This window comes from Bos mutus, chromosome 1 (assembly GCF_027580195.1).
Source record: "Bos mutus isolate GX-2022 chromosome 1, NWIPB_WYAK_1.1, whole genome shotgun sequence".
NCBI classification, from domain to species: domain Eukaryota; kingdom Metazoa; phylum Chordata; class Mammalia; order Artiodactyla; family Bovidae; genus Bos; species Bos mutus.
In genome coordinates this window covers 117363349-117383232 of record NC_091617.1, presented here as the reverse complement: position 1 = coordinate 117383232, position 19884 = coordinate 117363349, and the positions used below count along the sequence as shown (strand labels likewise).

The window sequence follows — 19884 nt, the reverse complement described above, 5'->3', positions numbered from 1 at the left end:
AAAAAGTCCTTTGAAATCTAAACAGTCCACTACCTCTCCAGCTCTGTTTGGAAAGGTTACAATCTTAGGATCCTTTGAAAGGAGAGTGGGGTTTGGGGAGCTATATTTCCAGCATGGAGTGGAATGTGAAAATAATCTGGGAATAGAAGGAATACACTGGATTTATTCTCAGCAACTTTTTCTCTCCTAATTTGTTATTGTTCTGCTTGAGGAAGTGATTTCTTTGAATGTATAATCAGACTGATAATTAAATACAAAGATTAGAATATATTCCAACTTGTAATACACTCTATGTATACTCCCTATGCCAATAAGCAGAGTACCCGTTTCTGCACACAGAATGTGCTCAATAAAAATCTACTGGCTTACTGCCTAGGAAAGAAGTACTAGATGATCTAAATAAAGGAGACATTTTAAATTATTTATATTTCTTTCAGCAGATATTAACTGAACTCCTATCATGTATGCTAGGCATTAGGCCGGGCACTGAAGATATACAAATGGGGTAAAATTTGGTTATTTGTCCTTAAAGAGTTCATAATATAAAGAATGGAAATAAAACATAAGTACTCTCCCTTGCAAAAAAGTCAAAATTGCCTATTATTTCTAACTCTCAAATTCAAATTAAACTCGTTGTACCTATTACATCAGATCTTAAAAGCATCCTTTTCTGCCCCTGACCACCGAGTACATTTTGATTATTTAAAAAGTATGTTCAGCGTCAGCCTTGATCTTTATAGATACTCCTTTGTACCAAGACATAATAGGCACGAAGGACACCACCATATCAGGTCCAAATTCTGAGAGTTGACCTGCTGGAGAAATGAAATAAACCCATTCATTTAGCAACAAGCCTTGGGACTTCCGTGGTAGTCCAGTGGTTAAGAATCCCCCCGCCAATGCAGGAGACACGGATTCAATCCCTGGTGCAACAAGATCCCACATGCCACAGAGCAACTAAGCCCACACCACAACTACTGAGTCCACGAACCTAGAGCCTGCGCTCCACAATACGAGAAGCCACGCCAAGGAGAAGCCCACGCACTACAATGAAGAGTAGCCCCCTTCACAACTCGAGAAAGCCCAGGCGCACCAGAAAAGACCCAACCCAGCATAGCCAAAAATAAATAAATAGATAATTTTAAAAAGCCTTACCCAACATTTTAATGTGTAATAGGAAAGATCAGTTGCCCAATTACCCATACAGATCAAATTACTATGGGATCTGGAGGAGAAAGAGGTCCTTCTAGCTAGTTGGTCTCATCAAATGTCAGAGAGGAGATGGGGTTGGCTGAGGGTTAACACACCAAGCAGGAGACAGAGAACATTTCAGGACAGTGAGAGAAATGATACACTACTGTTAATCAGAAGTCCAAGATAAGCCACTATGTATATCCAGAGGCCATAAGCACAAAATGGAGAGAAAACTGGAGCTATAAGCACCTTCAGGATTCTTATGGGCTGGCTACCCTCAATCCTGTTTATTCACATGTTCCCGAAAAATCACTCCACACTTAGATACACACATGCCTTGAGATGAAGGGGATCAACCAACAGCAAAAAGGGACACGAGTCCCCCAGTAGAGTCTAAATCCCATATTTGTCTTTTTAAAGTATTCATATGAAGGGCAATGGCATTAGCATAATACTGGCTCTAGACTTTGGAGTTTTAACCAAGGGTTCAAGATGATTTGTTTTCTTTTCTCTGTGCTTCCCTCGCTCTCTTGGCCAATTTCTCTTATCTCTTCCTTTATTTTTCTCTCTCCACCCTTCTCTGTGTAACTTTAAAAAAAAAAAATTCAATGCCACAAGACTGTACATTTAAATTCAGCCCACATGACATTTCCTCCAAGTTTAATTGCTTCCATACAATTTATATCCGCTAGTCACGCTAGACCCCAGAGTATTAAACATGCTCTTTTACAAAGAAGCTCTTGTCCCTTAATAACTCCCATAATCAAAGTGCAGGAATTACGGGTAAGGACCAGCCGGATGACGGATGAAACAAACAGGTTTTTAAATTCACCCAAAGCAGGCTTCAGGCAGGATGCAAATCAAAGCCGGCCACTCTACCATCAGGCTTGAGAACAGAAACACTAGCTTGAACAGAGATCTGGGGATCTCCGCACATCCAGACAGGAAGAAATGAAGTCATATATATATATATATATATATATATATATATATAACTCAGATACCTTATCTTTGGGTTGACCCACAGTCAACAGCCACCCACAGTGTCGCTTAAAAATACCTGGCTACATTTTCTCTGCTTTCAAGCCCATCCCTCAAAGTTCTAATGATGGACTCCAGTGAGTGAAAGTCGCTCAGTCGTGTCCAACCCTTTGCAATCCCATGGACTGTACAGTTAGGGAATTCTCCAGGCCAGAATACTGAAGTGAATCCCCCTTCTCCAGGGGATCTTCCCAACCCAGGGATCGAACCCAAGTCTCCGGGATTGTAGCTGGATTCTTTACCAACTGAGCCACAACTCTTTAAATATTTATTTATGTATTTGGCTATGCCTGGTCTTCATTGCAGCAGGCAGGTTCTTTAGTTGTGGCATGGGGGATCCAGTTCCCTGACCAGGGACTGAACCCTGGCCCCCTGCATTGGGTGCTTCGAGCCTCAGCCACTGGACCGCTAGGGAAGTTCCCAAGTCCACTCTTTAAATGAGTAAATCATTCTTCTTTGTTATTCTGAGCAGATTGAAGTTAGCTTTTCCATCTTACCACAGACAACTTGGGCAACATTTCTAGACTTGTCCTACAGCAAAGTAGTGTTAGTCACTCAGTCATCTCCAACTCTTTGTGACCCCACGGACTGTAGCCCACCAGGCTCCTCTGTCCATGGAATTCTCCAGGCAAGGATCCTGGAGTGGGTTGCCATTTCCTTCTCCAGGAGATCTTCCCCACCCAGAGATCGAACCCGGGTCTCCTGTACTGCAGGCAGATTCTTTACCATCTGAGCCACCAGGGAAGCCCGTCCTACAGCAAAGGACGTCTACAAACATCTCAACTTCTTTTATAAACCCTTATCTTTCTAAACACTTGTTCGACTTTTCCCACTATCTTCCCCACCTCTCAACAAATCACTTCCCTTGTGAACTTCAAAATTCACCCTTGTGATTTCATAACCATACGAGGCAGTAACAGGACTCTGGATTTCTGGATCTCCCTTATTCAGCTAGCCCACTCTGCACAAGAACTATGCCTACCTTTCTTACAAAAGCCTTCTAAGCAACATTTTCAGTCCTCCCCACTGGATTCAGACAGATAACTCTCCACCAGGATTTTTCCGAAAACAATTTTTTAATTCCATGCAATCTCTTCTTCTGCTCAAAAATCCATTCAGGGTAAGAGGAAAACAAAGTCAACTACTTACCAGATCCCCACCCTTGCTTCTTTAAGGATTTAGTGAAGGTTTCTATAGCTTTCCCCTTTGCCTACATTCCCTCATTGATTTTCATAGACCAATGATGTCTATGGATTAAGGGTAGAAGCAGTAGAATCTGGATCAGCCATGTTACTCTAACCTTAGAAACTGGTGAATGGAAACATTTTGCTTGTTGCCAATGAATTACTTTTGACTTATTCTAATAAAGAAAAAGAAAACAATTCCCATGCTGTCACTAAAACACATGTCACTGAGGTTTTATTATTTTTACATCCTATATAGCTGTATTATTTATTGTAGTAGTCTAGATCTGGACATATTCTGAATCATAATCATTTCGTGCATCGAGTCATTAGACAAATCAAAGTAAAATCAGATTTTTAAAACATTCATTTAGAAGCTCCTACTTACATTTTGGAAAGGAAATCTTACATTTTAATGGCATTAGATATTATTTATTATGCAGTGTCATTTTATCTTGTTCCACAATGTAACTTTTTTGTTTTACCCTTGGCCAACTTGACCGTCAAGGTACAAAACAGACATTGTTTTAAAAATCCATTTGTAATAAGTGTCAGTAAATATAACCTTTCACTTCAGCTGAAGCAACTCGACAGCATCAGTTTACAACCTCCGTGCTTACTGGGAAGTTTATAATACTCTTTTTCAGCAGCTCTCAAAACTAGACTCCAAAAAGATATGTACCAGTCGCTAAGGTGTTTACCAAGGCCCAGAATGACTTAAAATGCAAAACTTAACTCGCTACTGATGCTTTACTTTATGGTGAATATAGACAATGCGTTTAGTCAGATCATGGGCTTTTTTTATTCACACACATGAATAAGCTGGACATACCAATGCATGAGCAACCAGGAAATCGGAGTCCTTTAATGGTTTTCAACTAATTAACTAGGGTTGGCCAATTAGTAGGTTAAATGAAGTCCTTTAATGGTTTTCAACTAATTGACTAGGGTTGGCCAATTAGTAGGTTAAATGAAAAGCACTTTGGCAAAACCTGACTCATTTCACTTTGGCTAATAATTTTTAAAAAGGCTGTGCTAGTCCATCCCTCGTTCTAGCCACCTGCCAAAGTTTTCAGGCAAATGTTTCAACAATTCTGCATCCAGCCTTCAAAATAATCTATTTAATGTTGACACTCCAAATTGTCGATAATGACTCTGCACTCTCCTTTGCTCCCACTGTTAAATATCTGTTAATAATCACTGACGACTCAATAGTTATTAAAATGTAAGCCACAGATAAACACAAAGAACAATGGCTCCACTTTGTCCTGTGTGGGTTATGGTCCTTGGACCTTCGCTAGAGCACTTTCCCGAAGCCCCAAGCACAACTCTTGCCATCTTCAAGCTTACAGAAGTGTCAGATCAATAAATTTAACTATTTTCAGATCATCGATAATTAAACTTTTTTAAAAGCCTATGAAGAAAATGGACCATATTTTAAAAACCTATCTGGGGTACAGCTTAACATTTAAGTAGCTGATTCTTCCTCCATTTCCATCTTTCCTTTCTACAAGTTTTTATACAATATATATTTATGGATTCTATGCTAAAATGCACAAAGAGCCAAATATATTCTGGATGACATATTAGGTAACAAGAATTCATATGTGCCTAAAGTTCTAAATGCACAGGCTTCTACTGCTCATAGGACACAAAACTAAGACCCATAGGAGTGGTGACAATTGTACTGAAAAGTGTGTCTACAGAAAACACAAGTGATTTTATAAGCAGCACTGAAGTTTACTGCTTCTTTTATGGTTCTTAATCCCTTCTACTAAATTCACATGTTCACAGGAATCCCAAGCCAGTAACAGGACCACTAGATGCTCCCAAATTTGCAAAATTTCACTACAGAATGTATTCAAACTCGAACTAGTTTGACATAATCAAGCATGTTTTATTTACTTACATTGTGAAAGAGTAAACCGATCCAGAGCATTGACATGCATTATAATTTCAGAATCTACTTTACCAGCTATTAAAATCAGTCTGGCAAAATGAAGAAACAAAGATGGAAAGATAAACGCTCATCTGAAACTACAGTTACATAATATTCCAAACCATAAATTTTTAACTGATACTCTGCAAAGATAATCTGCTATTTTTATGGCTGCAATTAAGTATGACGCGTCTTGGCAGTAACAGTCCTGTGAGCTACATACTGTGACAAAGGTTTGACCACAGCTGGGACTGGAGAAGGCAATTTTCCTCCTGGCAAGTGAGTATCATATCAATTAGAGTAATATTTTTACTCAAGTCTTATAACTTATCTCGGTTAGTTATAAAACACTGATTTCAGGCCTAATTTAACTGGTTGTTTAAATAAGCAAATGTGTGATCCTTCCAGACGGCCAGCAGACCTCTCCAGGGAAAACATCGGGCTCCTTAGAAGGACACCTCAGTGGAGGTGGGAACTGGTAGGCTATGACTTATATAACTCAGGGGCTTATTGTCATCATTTTTCTCTCTTCTATCCATAACTTTGTTTTATATTTTCCAAGTCTCCTATAAATGTGTTATCATTTGTTTATAATTTAAAACATAAAATGCTTTAAAGAAACAAACAAAAGCCATCTTATTCAATGTAGTACCCAATGTAGTACTTATTCAATGTAGCCCAACCTTGGAAAAAGAAAAGTGGCCCCAGGGGAAAAACCATTTGCTGGATATTTTTCAGTGCCCATCTTCCTCTGAGAAACATGCCATAAAATTAACCCTTCCTCTTTCTCGAACTTCCCTGAATTTCAGGCACTACTTTCTGGATTTCCTCATAAATATCTCTGACTCCTTCCTTCCTTTCCATCTCCTTCACCAAGTCTAGGAATTTCTCTTTTCTTCTCAATCTATGTGTAACCTCTCTCTAAGGAATCTCATCCACTTCTGGATTTGAATACTACTACTAATAATAATCTATGATCATAGTTATATAGATAATACAAACAAGACATAGTTGCCTGGGGGGGCATATATATATATATATATATCTCCCTTGATGGTGTGATCACTGACCTAGAGCCAGACATCCTGGAATGTGAAGTCAAGTGGGCCTTAGAAAGCATCACTACGAACAAAGCTAGTGGAGGTGATGGAATTCCAGTTGAGCTATTCCAAATCCTGAAAGATGATGCTGTGAAAGTGCTGCACTCAATATCCCAGCAAATTTGGAAAACTCAGCAGTGGCCACAGGACTGGAAAAGGTCAGTTTTCATTTCAATCCCAAAGAAAGGCAATGCCAAAGAATGCTCAAACTACCGCACAATTGCACTCATCTCACACACTAGTAAAGTAATGCTCAAAATTCTCCAAGCCAGGCTTCAGCAATATGTGAACCGTGAACTTCCTGATGTTCAAGCTGGTTTTAGAAAAGGCAGAGGAACCAGAGATCAGATTGCCAACATCCGCTGGATCATGGAAAAAGCATGAGAGTTCCAGAAAAACATCTATTTCTGCTTTCTTGACTATGCCAAAGCCTTTGACTGTGTGGATCACAATAAACTGTGGAAAATTCTTCAAGAGATGGGAATACCAGACCACCTGACCTGCCTCTTGAGAAATCTGTATGCAGGTCAGGAAGCAACAGTTAGAACTGGACATGGAACAACAGACTGGTTCCAAATCGGAAAAGGAGTTCGTCAAGGCTGTATATTGTCACCCTGTTTATTTAAATTCTATGCAGAGTACATCATGAGAAACGCTGGGCTGGAAGAAGCACAAGCTGGAATCAAGAGTGCCAGGAGAAACATCAATAACCTCAGATATGCAGATGACACCACCCTTATGGCAGAAAGTGAAGAGGAACTCAAAAGCCTCTTGATGAAAGTGAAAGTGGAGAGTGAAAAAGTTGGCTTAAAGCTCAACATTCAAAAAACGAAGATCATGGCATCCGGTCCCACCACTTCATGGGAAATAGATGGGGAAACAGTGGAAACAGTGTCAGACTTTATTTTTCTGGGCTCCAAAATCACTGCAGATGGTGACCGCAGCCATGAAATTAAAAGACGCTTACTCCTTGGAAGGAAGGTTATGACCAACCTAGATAGCATATTGAAAAGCAGAGACATTACTTTGCCAACGAAGGTTCGTCTAGTCAAGGCTATGGTTTTTCCTGTGGTCATGTATGGATGTGAGAGTTGGACTATGAAGAAGGCTGAGCGCTGAAGAATTGATGCTTTTGAACTGTGGTGTTGGAGAAGACTCTTGAGAGTCCCTTGGACTGCAAGGAGATCCAACCAGTCCATTCTGAAGGAGATCAGCCCTGGGATTTCTTTGGAAGGAATGATGCTGAGGCTGAAACTCCAGTACTTTGGCCAGCTCATGCGAAGAGTTGACTCATTGGAAAAGACTCTGATGCTGGGAGGGATTGGGGGCAGGAAGAGAAGGGGATGACAGAGGATGAGATGGCTGGATGGCATCACGGACTTGATGGACATGAGTCTCAGTGAACTCCGGGAGTTGGTGATGGACAGGGAGGCCTGGCGTGCTGCGATTCATGGGGTCGCAAAGAGTCGGACACGACTGAGCGACTGATCTGATCTGATCTGATCTGGGTATCTTTAACATGTTAAAATGTTTCTCAGCCTCTTTTAAAGTTTCCAATACTGCTCATTATAACAAGAAGTACTACCATTCAAGCCATTATACAGCCAGTAACCTGAAAATTTTCCATTCATCTCCTTTTCTCACAGCCCTTATCTCCTCCATTACCAAATCCTATCCAATTTACCTCTTTAGTGTCCCTGAAATGATTTCACTAGCCCTCAAATGACTGATTTCACTTCTTCCCTTTTCCAGCACCACCAAAGCAATTCCCCCATGACTGAGTCACTCATGTGAGTGAGTACCTTCATTCCAGAGTGGCAGAATATTCAAGTTATGGCTTGTGAATTCTGAAACTGCAGTTAAAATGTCTATCCCCATTTCATCCCAGTACAACCCACATCCTGATCGGTTTTGGAGCATCAAGGACATCAATTTTCCAAACCACAAAGCCAAATCCCAGTCTCTGAACTATAGTTACCCCAATGAGGCTTTTCGCCCATCAAGAACCTCATGAAGTTCCCCAGAATTTAACTCATATCTATACTCAGTCCTGAGGGTGTGTGAGGACCAACCAGAAAAAGAGACCACCTAAGCTGTGGTTCCCAAGATCCCCAAACAACCAACTGATGCAAGTATAAATGAGGTCATGTGTATACATAATAAATCCCTGGAAGATACACAAGCAAATGTGAACAGTGATTCCATTGAGTAAAACTAGAGGGTGGAGTACTTTTATTTTTCACTTTACATTCTTCAGCTCTGCTTAAATTTTTTGATGAGAGTATATTAAAAAGCCATCTTTTGGGGGTGAGGGGGGGAACTGCAGGATCCTACTTCCCCAACCAAGTTTCAACCTGAGCCCCCAGCAGTCTGAGCACGAAATCCTAACCACCAACCCACCAGGGAATTCCCCAAGTGTCATGTTTTAAAAAGAAATTCAAAGATAAAACCAAGTCAGTAAAAGTTATGTTTGTTCACTTGGGTTATATTTCTTTTGCTTGTGTTTTCTACTTTTTTGATGGATTAAAGGATTGTCACAGTTGCTTCTCAACCTGTGAACCCCAAGAAAGGTTTTTCATGGACAAATTGGGAGACAGACAAATATTCAGTATTTCAGTATTTGCAGAAAATCCATCACAAAGAAATATATATTTTTAATAAAAAAAATCTAGTATATACATTTCCCCCCAGTGAACATGTTCTGTTTTGGCACCCCACAACATCTCTGAATACCCATCCTTCATCCATCTTCCTCACCACTGCATTTAGTACATCGAGCTAGGGTTCTAAATTTTCAGTCCAGGCAGGGGACAGATATGATTCCCGAACATGAAGATTCCTACAAGGAATTCCAGGCTGTAAGCTTGCAAAGATTTAAAAGAAAATATTACAGGATTCTTTCCTTATCAAGCATCTACCTATGTGCCAGGCACTGTGCTCGGGTTATACAATGACAAAGCAAGGAAAACATCCACTCTTGCCCTCATGGAAGTTACAGTGTAGTAAGAAAGAGAAATAAATCAGTAATAAGGGTAATTTCAGGCAGTCCCGTGGTTGGGACAGCCGAGTTTCCACTGCAGAGGGCTTGGGTTCCATCCCTGGTTGGAGAACTAAGATTGCACACACAGTGAGGCACAGCCAAAAAAAAAACCACACACACACACACAAAGAAAAACACACAGTGATACAGCGGCAATGCTAATCTGGGGAGACACGGAGGGCTATGGGAGAACCTAGCCGAAGCATCTACGCCAGTGCGGGGGCTGTGAGTCAGGGAAAACCTCCTGCAGGGCTGGCACCTCAGCTGATGCCTGAAGGTAGTGTGGGTGTTAACCAGGCAAAAAGCGGGGAAATAATGTTCCAGGCACAGGTAGCAGCTTGTGCCAAGTTCCTGAGGCCAGAAGGAGTGTAGCCAATGGGAGAAACTAAAAGCCATCCAGACCAGCTGGAAGTTTCAGATCTGTTACCATAATAGAAATGACTGACTTATTGGGACACACCTCAAAGCGCTTCCAAGCTGGGAGAGCAGCTGCACACAGGTCAGAAAGGGGCTTTCAGCCTGATTGTGTCTGTATTCTTCATGATTCTCCAGCTAGACTGTCAGCTGCCTGGGGTCTGAAAACCTGCCCGATTTCTCCCCTCTCCACACAGTGCCCTGAACGGGCACATAAGAGCAGTGCAGTGATTTTTCCTGGTAGATGCTGAACCAGTTAAGATCTCTTAAGGTGGCACAAAGGCAAGGCCCCATCACCATCTCAACCAGGAACAAGAACAGGAATAAGTCAACTTTCAGGGGAGCCAGGCATGGCACTAAGCACTTGGCATATATTGCTGATTTCACTTCATCGAACATCATTTTTCCCCTTGTCATCTGCTGTGTCTAGATGGAACATTAAATAAAAGCTAGAAGTCCAAGAAAGAGAGCATGCAAATTAAAAATATGTTAAAGGAAATTCAGAAGATCTGCTGCCATCAAGTCTACTTCTTATCCTGACTTCTATGGAGAAATTTTGGTTAAGATTTTAGCAATTACTGTGTCAAATATGTTCCCTGGTGGCTCAGACAGTAAAGAATCTGCCTGCAATGCAGGAGACCCGGGTTCAATCCCAGGGTTGGAAAGATCCCCCTGAGAAGGGAATGGCAACCCACTCCAGTATTCTTGCCTGGAGAAGTCCATGGACAGAGGAGGCTGGCAGGCTACCCAGTTCATGGGGTTGCAAAGAGTCACACGACTGAGGGACTAACACTATCGTGCATAACTGAATCACTTTGCTGCAGAGCAGCAATTAGCACAACACTGTAATTCAACTACACTTCAATAAAAACTTTTTAAAAAGAAAGAAAAAGAAAAGAACCCAAAACAAGGAAAACACAGGCAGTTCCCAAAGAGGACTTCCTTGGTAACAAAAGCTCCAGGCTTCAGTTACTGAGCTAAGGCTTTCAGATTCCCTCATGCCCCACACATCTACCCAAATCTACCCCTCCATCTTCCCTTGCCTCTGTGCTTGCTCTCTCCTGTGATTTTTACCCTACTTATCCAGATTTATGTTTATTGTGCAACATTTGGAACATACAGGAAAACAGAAACTAGACAAGAAAAATCTCCATAATCCCACAAATGACCATTGAAAACACTTTGTTCATGGAACCCTCTATCAGACAGACACACACACATACTTTTTTAAATAGTATCAGGATTATGATACTTACACAAGGTACCATAACTGTTGGGTCTTTTTTATGTTATACCCCACTTGTTTGATATTTAAGGCCATTTCTTATCTCTAAGCATTGGTAACTGACTATTAAACCAAGAAATACAAATGAAAGCCTAACACATACACAAAGCATACTGAAAAGAAAAACTATAACTTGATTTAAATATGAAACTCTCAACTAGAGAAGTAACAGTGAAGGTCACAAAAAGGCTTCCCAAAGTCTACAGAACATTCCTGGGTGGATGGTAAGAGATGACAGTTGGAGTAAAATGTTCAAAAATTAAATATGCTTGTGAAATATTGGTTTAAAAATGAACTAGCTTTGTAATAAGTGACTCTGGAATCATTAATGCGTATTGTGAAATTCCAAAAGAGGGATAGAGCATGCAACGTATCTCAAATCTATTGGTCTTTGTGAACTTTTGTTCACAAAGTATCTGAGTGGACTAGGGTTCCTAGGAATACACTTTGGAAAACTGCTCTGCTGATATTTCAACGCACTAAAATATTCACAGTCCCTCAGTGGACAGGCCATCCCCTCAGAACTTGCCCTTCAACAATAAGTTTATTACTTCAACCCTCAGTCTTCCTAATCACACTTTTTAAAAAAATTATCTTCTGGATTGGTGGGTTCTTTCACTTCCATCACCCTCTTCTGTGGTTAGATATTTCCTGACCCCAGGAGGGAGGAAAGGAAAGACAAGGATGATAAGGGTATAATTCCCACTTGTCTTAACTCAATTTGTCAACAGACAGAAATTAAGATCACTTAACCCTTTAAGCAATTTATTCCTAATCAATCTCTGCAATTATAAAGACAATGAGAAGTACCCTTTTCTCCCTTAAGCTACTTTACTCACGTTACCTAACTATATTTCATCAGGAACACATCCAATCCTGGCATAAATTAGGTCATCCTCCCGCCATGTCACAGCTGTGTTCCCTGCAAAATGGTATGGATTCATGAATGGTGAAAATCTCAATGAGAAAATATAGTCATTGTCCATAGACTACCCATTTCTGGTTGATTTGCTTTATCATCTCTCTTGCTCTCTCTCCAACAATAAGAGCTCCAAATCTGATTGCCCAGACTGAGCCTGGAAGCAAACCCTAGTGCTCCACCCACCACTCCAAAGTTATCTGGTCACCAAGGATACCTAATTACAGGGACTAATTATGGGCAGTAATTGGCATGAGGCAACAGAATACAAGGGTAGGACAGGTTTGAGAATCACAAATCTAATCCCATCTCTGCCACGTGCCTGTTATGTGACCCTGGGTCATGTACTCAACCTTATTGTGCCTCAGTTTCCTCAACAGTAAAATGGTATAATAATATGTACCTGTTCACAGGTCACTGTGAGGGTTAAAAGAAAGAATATGTGAAAAGCACCTAGGGTTCTGAATAAAGTTTCCACACACAAGTGTCAGGAGTGGGCCCCATGGGTGCTTCTGATCTCCCTGAGAAGCACCGATTCAGCTCCCCGCCTCCTCTGGCATAGAACAGATAATCAACACATGTCAGTTACCTCCCCTTCTCATCTCTCCCCACTTCTCAATCCCACTCCCCTTCCAACTCCAGCCCACACACAAAACTAGCAGCCACAAGCCAAATTATAAAAATCAGAAAGTAGACTTTCCTCAGAAGTGATTGGATACCTTTTGCCCAAGATGCTGCAGCAAAAAGCCACCATGCCCCAAGGTGGGGATCCCTATTTAGGTTTTTTTTAACACAAAGATGGACTGTCAGTTCTTATTTTCAACTTTAAAAATCAGCTTGCAATTCCAGATCCAGGCTGTCATTCAGCACCAAACCTTAATTAAGAGCCAAAATTAGTTTACCCTACTACCAAAGTCTCTGCATCTGATTTTGGCCAGGTAGACAAGAGTATGCATGTGGGGAGGCAAGAATGAACTTGTACTGAAATTCGACTATGTACCAGACACTTCAGGTATGTTATCTAATCTTCCAAATACCATGAAATAGGTATTATGATCCTTATTTTACAGACAAGGAAACTAAGGCAGCAAATAATTTTTTTTGATTAACAAAGGCTCTTCATGAAAACAAGAACATTATCTAGTCAACCAAAGGTAAACAGAGAAAACCAGCCAGAGTCAGTTCTTTTTTAAGAAAAGTAAAACTTAACAATTTTAAACGAAATCTTTTCTAACTGAAAAGAATTTGAAAACTTTACCTCCCACAAACATCTCTTAAGAAGTTACTGAAGTTTGTACTTCAGCTTTTCTAGCCATGGAAAGAAAGAGAAGTCCTAGGATGACAGTCCTGTTGCAGGTCTAGAGAGAAACCAGAATGGGACACAAAGATTAAGGAATCTGGACATAAAAGCTTAAGGAAAAGAAACCTGACAACCAAGGGGATTTCGAGCCTAGAAAATTTTGAGATCATAATAAAGGCAAATAACATATCAATGCATAAAAAGGCGATTAGAAATACTAAGAAAAAAAATCTTTACGAAAGTCAAGGTCCAAATATGAAGAAACTAAAAGGTGACACAAATTTAAACAACTGATGAAAAGTGAAAAGAAAGAATCCATTTGACTTTGTTGCTGGATATATCCTCCTGAGTGTCTCAGGAGTGCTGACACCAGACCCAGTGTGCAAGTCTAAGACCCAATCTAATACACAAGGCAGTAAATTATATTAAATGTTGCTTCCAGTTTTTCAACTTCAAGAAGAATTTACGAATACAGTCAATTGGGGGGCAAAGCACAACATTTTTATTAGTCATGGATTCAGAGCTTTGGAATGTTGAGGTGTCACAAACAAAAAGCAAACTGTGGAACTGCCAGCCACCCAAATCTCCTTGACTTACAAAATGGGGAGTCAAGAAATACTGTCAAAAGTTTCCAGAAAATAACAAAGGTGACCTAACAGACAAACTCAAAATAATGTAAATATCAAACTTGGGAGAGGAAAAAAGAAACATTTTAAGGAGCTACATTTCTCATTTTCTTCAGTTCAGTTCAGTTGCTCAGTCATGTCCGACTCTTTGCAACCCCATGAATCGCAGCACGCCAGGCCTCCCTGTCCATCACCAACTCCCGAAGTTCACTGAGACTCACGTCCATCGAGTCAGTGATGCCATCCAGCCATCTCATCCTCTGTCATCCCCTTCTCCTCCTGCCCCCAATCCCTCCCAGCATCAGAGTCTTTTCCAATGAGTCAACTCTTCGTATGAGGTGGCCAAAGTACTGGAGTTTCAGCTTTAGCATCAGTCTTTCCAAAGAAAACCCAGGACTGATCTCCTTTAGAATGGACTGGTTGGATCTCCTTGCAGTCCAAGGGACTCTCAAGAGTCTTCTCATTTTCTTATTAGGAGTTAAATATTGATAACAATAGTGGTAAAAGCATGTTACTTAAAGGGTTAAGAAGGTAAGAATCTAAGAATTAAATACAGAAACAGTTTTTTAAAAAATTTAAAAGTTGCCTCTGTGAGCCTTGAGAAATTTTGACAAAAATAAATTTCTACCACACATTACAGAAAAGGCTAAACACTAAAATTATTACTAAAACCTGGGAGTGGCAGCAAATGTTACAGCTGGAATTATATTTAAGAGTAGGGATATATTCTCTTATAGAATATGTTATTCAAATACAATTTTTCTGTAAGAATGGAAAGTTCTACTGAAGCCAGATCATTTTCTTCTTTATAATTCTCTATTTTCTGGTCTAGATACACCAAATGTATTCCATTTATAACCAGACATTTATTTTTTTAATTTTAATGTGATCAGTGTTCAAACCCTGTTGCGGAGAGCCCAACACCTACACACCCCAACCTGATTTATGAGCTGTAGAGAACAGCAGAAACGGTGCAGTCATCTCAGAGGCCCTGCGTTTTAACATGGCCTGGTTCCATCCAGCCCACAGTTAAATGGCACCCTAACATCACAGGGAAGGTTTGAACACTGAGAAAAGGTGTCCTTTAACAGGTGTCAGAAAATAATTACATTGTATACATAAGAACAATCTTACCTGAGAAAATGACAAAAACTGTTTAAAGCCTCTTAGATGTCCAGGCTTTATATCCCACATAGCTCATTGTTCAACTGGGAAAGTGACATGGGGATTAAGTGGGGCATGGAAAAGGGAAAATTGCTCCTGAAGTAAAGGCAACAGATTAGAGGGCCAGTCCACCAATAAATAAGCACGTGACTTTCCCAAAGTCATGTTGATACCCTTCCCTGGCCTCAATTTTCTAACCTTCCCCTAAAAAATGACCTTGTCAATTATGAAATCATTTGATTTCTGATTTATAAAGCCCTCTACTCCTGACAGAATCAAGAATACGATTCTACTGCTAGCCCCATTTCACAGATGATGGTGCAAAGTCATGGGTAGATTTTTATGAAAATTAATCCAGGGTCAGCGGCCATCATTTTCCAAGCTTCTACTTAAATCCACCAAGATACACTGCTTGATGAAACAAAATATGACATATAACGTTCACCTTATTCCAACTTTAACAAAGCTCCGAAAGAAATTCAGAGAACTCTTGGAAGAGTTCTTTATCTCAAAAGACAATGATCACAGTGATTTAATTTCTTAAATTCCCTTAGCTACTTGGCCAACAATTTTCAAGGATTGTTATCAGCTCAAGCCTACAGACCTATTATCTACATGTTTTTCCAGTTGTTGTCATCACTGACTGTACAAAGGAGATTCACCCAGCTTTGGACTGAGGAGTGGCTTTCTGTTATTGTTGTTGTTTAGTTGCTAAGTTGTGCCCAAGTCTTTTGCCACCCTATGGGCTGTCCATGGGATTTTCCAGGCAGGAATACTGGAGTGGGTTGCCATTTCCTCCTCCAGGGGATCTTTCCCACCCAGGAATTAAACCCATGGTTCCTGCCTCATCTCCTGGATTGCAGGTGGGTTCTTCATCACTGAGCCACCCAGGAAGCCAAGGAGTGGCTTTAGTTGGGGGGATAAGGCAGATGTAGCAGATCAATTTTTTCTAAACCCAAGGCTAACTTCCACTTTTCACGAACATATTTTTGAGCTACTCCAATCATTCAAAATGTGTATAAAAGAGAATTCTTTTGTTTTGCTTTTGTTTAGGGATCTTTTCCCCTAGCTTTCCTCAGACATTAGGCAAGACTAGCTCTTATTTCTTATTTTTAGCAACCAGTTATACCTATCGCATATCATATATATTTGTGTATGTATATATATATAAACATAGTTCAAAAATCATTTGGGACCAAAAATATTTTCCAAAATTATTGTAAAATATTGGGTCTTTTTCTATTTGTATGTACTACTAAGTCCATTTCTACAAAAGTCACAATAACATATTCAAAACTGCATTTACCTAAATAAGCAACACAACATGCTGCTTCAGACCTTTATATAGTATATAAGGGCTGGAGCTAATGGTAAAGAACTTGCCTGCCAATTCAGGAGACACAAGAGATGCCCGTTCAATCCCTGGGTCGAGAAGATCCCCTGAAGGAGGGCAAGGCAGCCAACTCCCATATTCTTGCCTGGAGAATCCCGTGGACAGAGGAGTCTGGGAGGCTGCAGTCCATAGGGTTGCAAAGAGTCGGAAATGACTTTGCACATACACACAGTATATAAACTAATGCCATCCTTTAGAACAATATCATCACACTTAGAAAAATGTCATGCTATTACATCACATACTTGAATTCCACCAACTATTTAGATCAAAGCACTCAGTATGTGTCCACACTAGCACTCAATAACCAGAAGACCAGTTGTGGACTAAAACGATCAGCAACTGTTTCGGACAAGGGCTTCTCAGCGCTACATCAACCCCACCAATAACAAAGAACTCCTTCTTACACAAGATGTCAACAGCTTTGGGATGGAGAAGAAATAACTGGCTACCAGTATGAGTAAAATGGTTGGCTATTATAAGCCTCCATCCATCACTGTGTATTTGTTATCAGGTCCACTCATAGAGCCTGGTGGGCTGCCGTCTATGGGGTCGCACAGAGTCGGACACGACTGAAGTGACTTAGCAGCAGCAGCCTCTCATAGCAATCAAAGTATCAAATATTACCTTATTAAAATTGCACATAACAACTTCTAAACTACTCTATTTTATGTATATATAGGCTTTAAAATAAAGTCTAAGGCAAGTTCTCAGAAGACGAGTTTTCCTCCACGGCAATCAACAGCCAGCCAGTGCAGGCAATCCTGAACCAAGTGCTCCAGTTGGCAGGACTTCTATCCAGGCCATTGATGGCCTGACCCCACCATGACCTCACTGGTTATGTTTCAAGTTCTAGCTTGGCTTCTCCTTCAGAATATAATTATTTTAGGGTACCACAATTGAAGCAACCTTCTTTATGCCTGTGAATACATTTTTCTACACAGTCTAATTCCACTCGAATGTAAAATTCACTACATCGAAAAGCCAGAACAACCTGTCGGGGAATACTACAAAGCAGCTCCTGATCGATGATATTCTAGGTTACCGAGTGCAACACAATAGAACTCCTGACCCAATTTCCACACAATTGATTTGTCCAGCCCACAACTACTTCTCCACGCAGTTCCTAATTACATCACTGGGGGGTGCTGTATGGTCATTACGTCACCGAACTGGGAGCTGTAAGGCCTAAGTCAGTGAGTGTTCCCTTTTCCAGTGGAGAGACAGCAGACCACCTCCAGTAACAGAGGTAACTGTTACTCCAGTAACTCCTCTCTCCTCCCCAAGCCTCAGTTCTGTTCTAGAACTATCTTGATGTCACATCGCAGTGCACCAGCCTAGGAGTTACCTGACTTAGAGTGGGCCGGAAAGGAGTAAGAGTTTGGGTCCAGAAGTCAAAGTACTCCAGTATCAGTACTCCAGACTCAACGCATAGTCATCTAGGTGTTTCACGAGAATTCTGCCCAAGTACTTTTTTCTTCTACCTCGAAGAATTTTCATGTCCTGAAAATCTCGCAACTTCCCGGATCCTGGATGAACTCCACCAGCCCCAGCTTCTGATCCCTTACAATTCCAACACCCTAAAACTAACTCCCACTTCCAGCCTCCCAGATTTCTGGAAAAAAGCCGTGCAAGGACACACATTAACACGCAGGCACCCACACGCAAGTATGCACGCACGGTCACGAATACGCACAAGAACAAGCGCGCGCGGCCTGGGTATTGTGACTCTGTGTCCCCCTCTTGCTCCAGGCTGACTTACTTGAGGAAGTACCTCTGACCAGTGGCCGTAAAGGTCATCTCCCAGCCCGGGGGCAGCGGCAGCTCGTCGGTCACGTCGTAGGACTGCTGACGGAGATGTGCGTGCTGCTGCGCGGGGCTGACCGCGGCGCCCGCGCCCGTGCCCAGCTGCAGGGACGCGGGGGACGAGTGCGAGCGGACGTGCTGGGCGCCGCCGGCCAGTCGGGGCCCCGGGTGGCCGCCGGACGAGTCGGTGCTCGACTGGCGCGAGTGCGAGCCGGAGTCAGGCTCCTTGAAGAACGATTCGGGCAGGATCTTCTTCCGCCACGAGCTGGGCTTGGGATTCATCACCGAGTTGAAGAGGGCTTCGAGGTCCGTGTCTAGGTCTTGAGTGACGTGGATCACTTGCTGCCCGGGTGGCGGGAGCGGTGGGGGCGCCGAAGCCGGATTCATCTTCTGCTAGGAGAAAGGAGGTCAGATTAGCTTCTTATTGAAGGTCTGAGAATTAAAGGGGAGAATAGAGAGAAGAGACAGATAGGTGTCCGCCTCGGGATCCCAGACACCCAGCACTTAGACCAGCAGGATGGGGGAGGGGTCCCTCCTGGCCTCCAGAATTATGCAACTTTCTTGAAGCCAAGAAGTTACCAGGAAAGGGGGAGGGGGTGTCTGCTGGGAGTTAACTGCACCGGAGACGCTAATGAAACTGCTGGTGTCTAAGGACAGGTCGAAACTACCCAGAGCAGGCAGCGCCCTCAAAGTCTCAACCCGAGCCAACTCCAAGACGTCTCCACTCGGTAAGCCCGAGGAGCCGGGCGCCCTGGCGTGGTGCGGGGTGAGCGGGCGCGCGCCAGCGGGCACTACCTGGGCGCGCAGCGAAGCCGAGTCTGGGCGTGCGGTGGCCGCCGTCCCGCCCGAACTCGCCGTTGGGCCTGGGTCGCTCGGCTGCGTCCCGAGCTTGCAGGGCTGGAGCTGGGGCCCGGCTGGCAAATCCCGACCCTACTCGGTGTCTGGCAGCCGAGAGGCTTCGGCTCTCACATCCCCCGAACTGGCCTCAGGCGCTCGCGCTCCGCGGAGAGGCGGAGAAGCAGACTGCGCGGCCGCCGCGGATCCCGGACTGTCCCATAAACAAAGTTTGGAGCAAACTCCCACTCCCAGGAAAGAGGCGGGTCCGAAAGTTGAGCTGTTGAATTATGCATTACCTCCAAGTCCCGAGCCTGCCTACCCCTTCTCGTCCCTCCCCTTCCTCCTCCTCCTCCTTCCACCCTGGCACCAGAAAACCCTGGGCGTGCTGGGTACTCTGCAGGATAAGAGGAGATGGGTGCCCCCCACCCACTCCTCCTGGTCGCGCTGACCTCTCTCGCGGAACCCTGGATCTGCATTCCTTTGAGTTTACCACGGACTTGGGGCGGGATCAAAGGGAAAGTGGCCCGAGCCTGTTTAATCAAGGACTTGTGGACCGAAACCAGGCTGGGGGCGGCGGAAGACACGCGAGTAAGGGGCCCAGACAGAAGAAGGGCGGGTTCTGGGTGCCGCGCCTTCTCTTCG

At 42.5% G+C, this 19884-nt stretch overlaps 1 protein-coding gene across 2 annotated transcripts in view; it reads right to left on the bottom strand.

Annotated features, from left to right (window-relative positions):
* The window catches only part of WWTR1 (WW domain containing transcription regulator 1), a 149010-nt gene extending 129556 nt beyond the window's left edge, over positions 1-19454 (bottom strand). The window contains exons 1-2 of one of the 2 annotated variants that reach the window (XM_070374802.1): positions 19201-19454; positions 18362-18798 (exon numbers count right to left, since the gene is read on the bottom strand). In XM_070374802.1, the coding sequence (XP_070230903.1) occupies positions 18362-18792 (431 nt within the window). In that variant the 5' untranslated portion in view covers positions 18793-18798; positions 19201-19454. The remainder of the gene's footprint in view (positions 1-18361; positions 18799-19200) is intronic. The other variant, XM_005906290.3, reaches the window with a different exon arrangement.
* Positions 19455-19884: the final 430 nt, after the last annotated feature.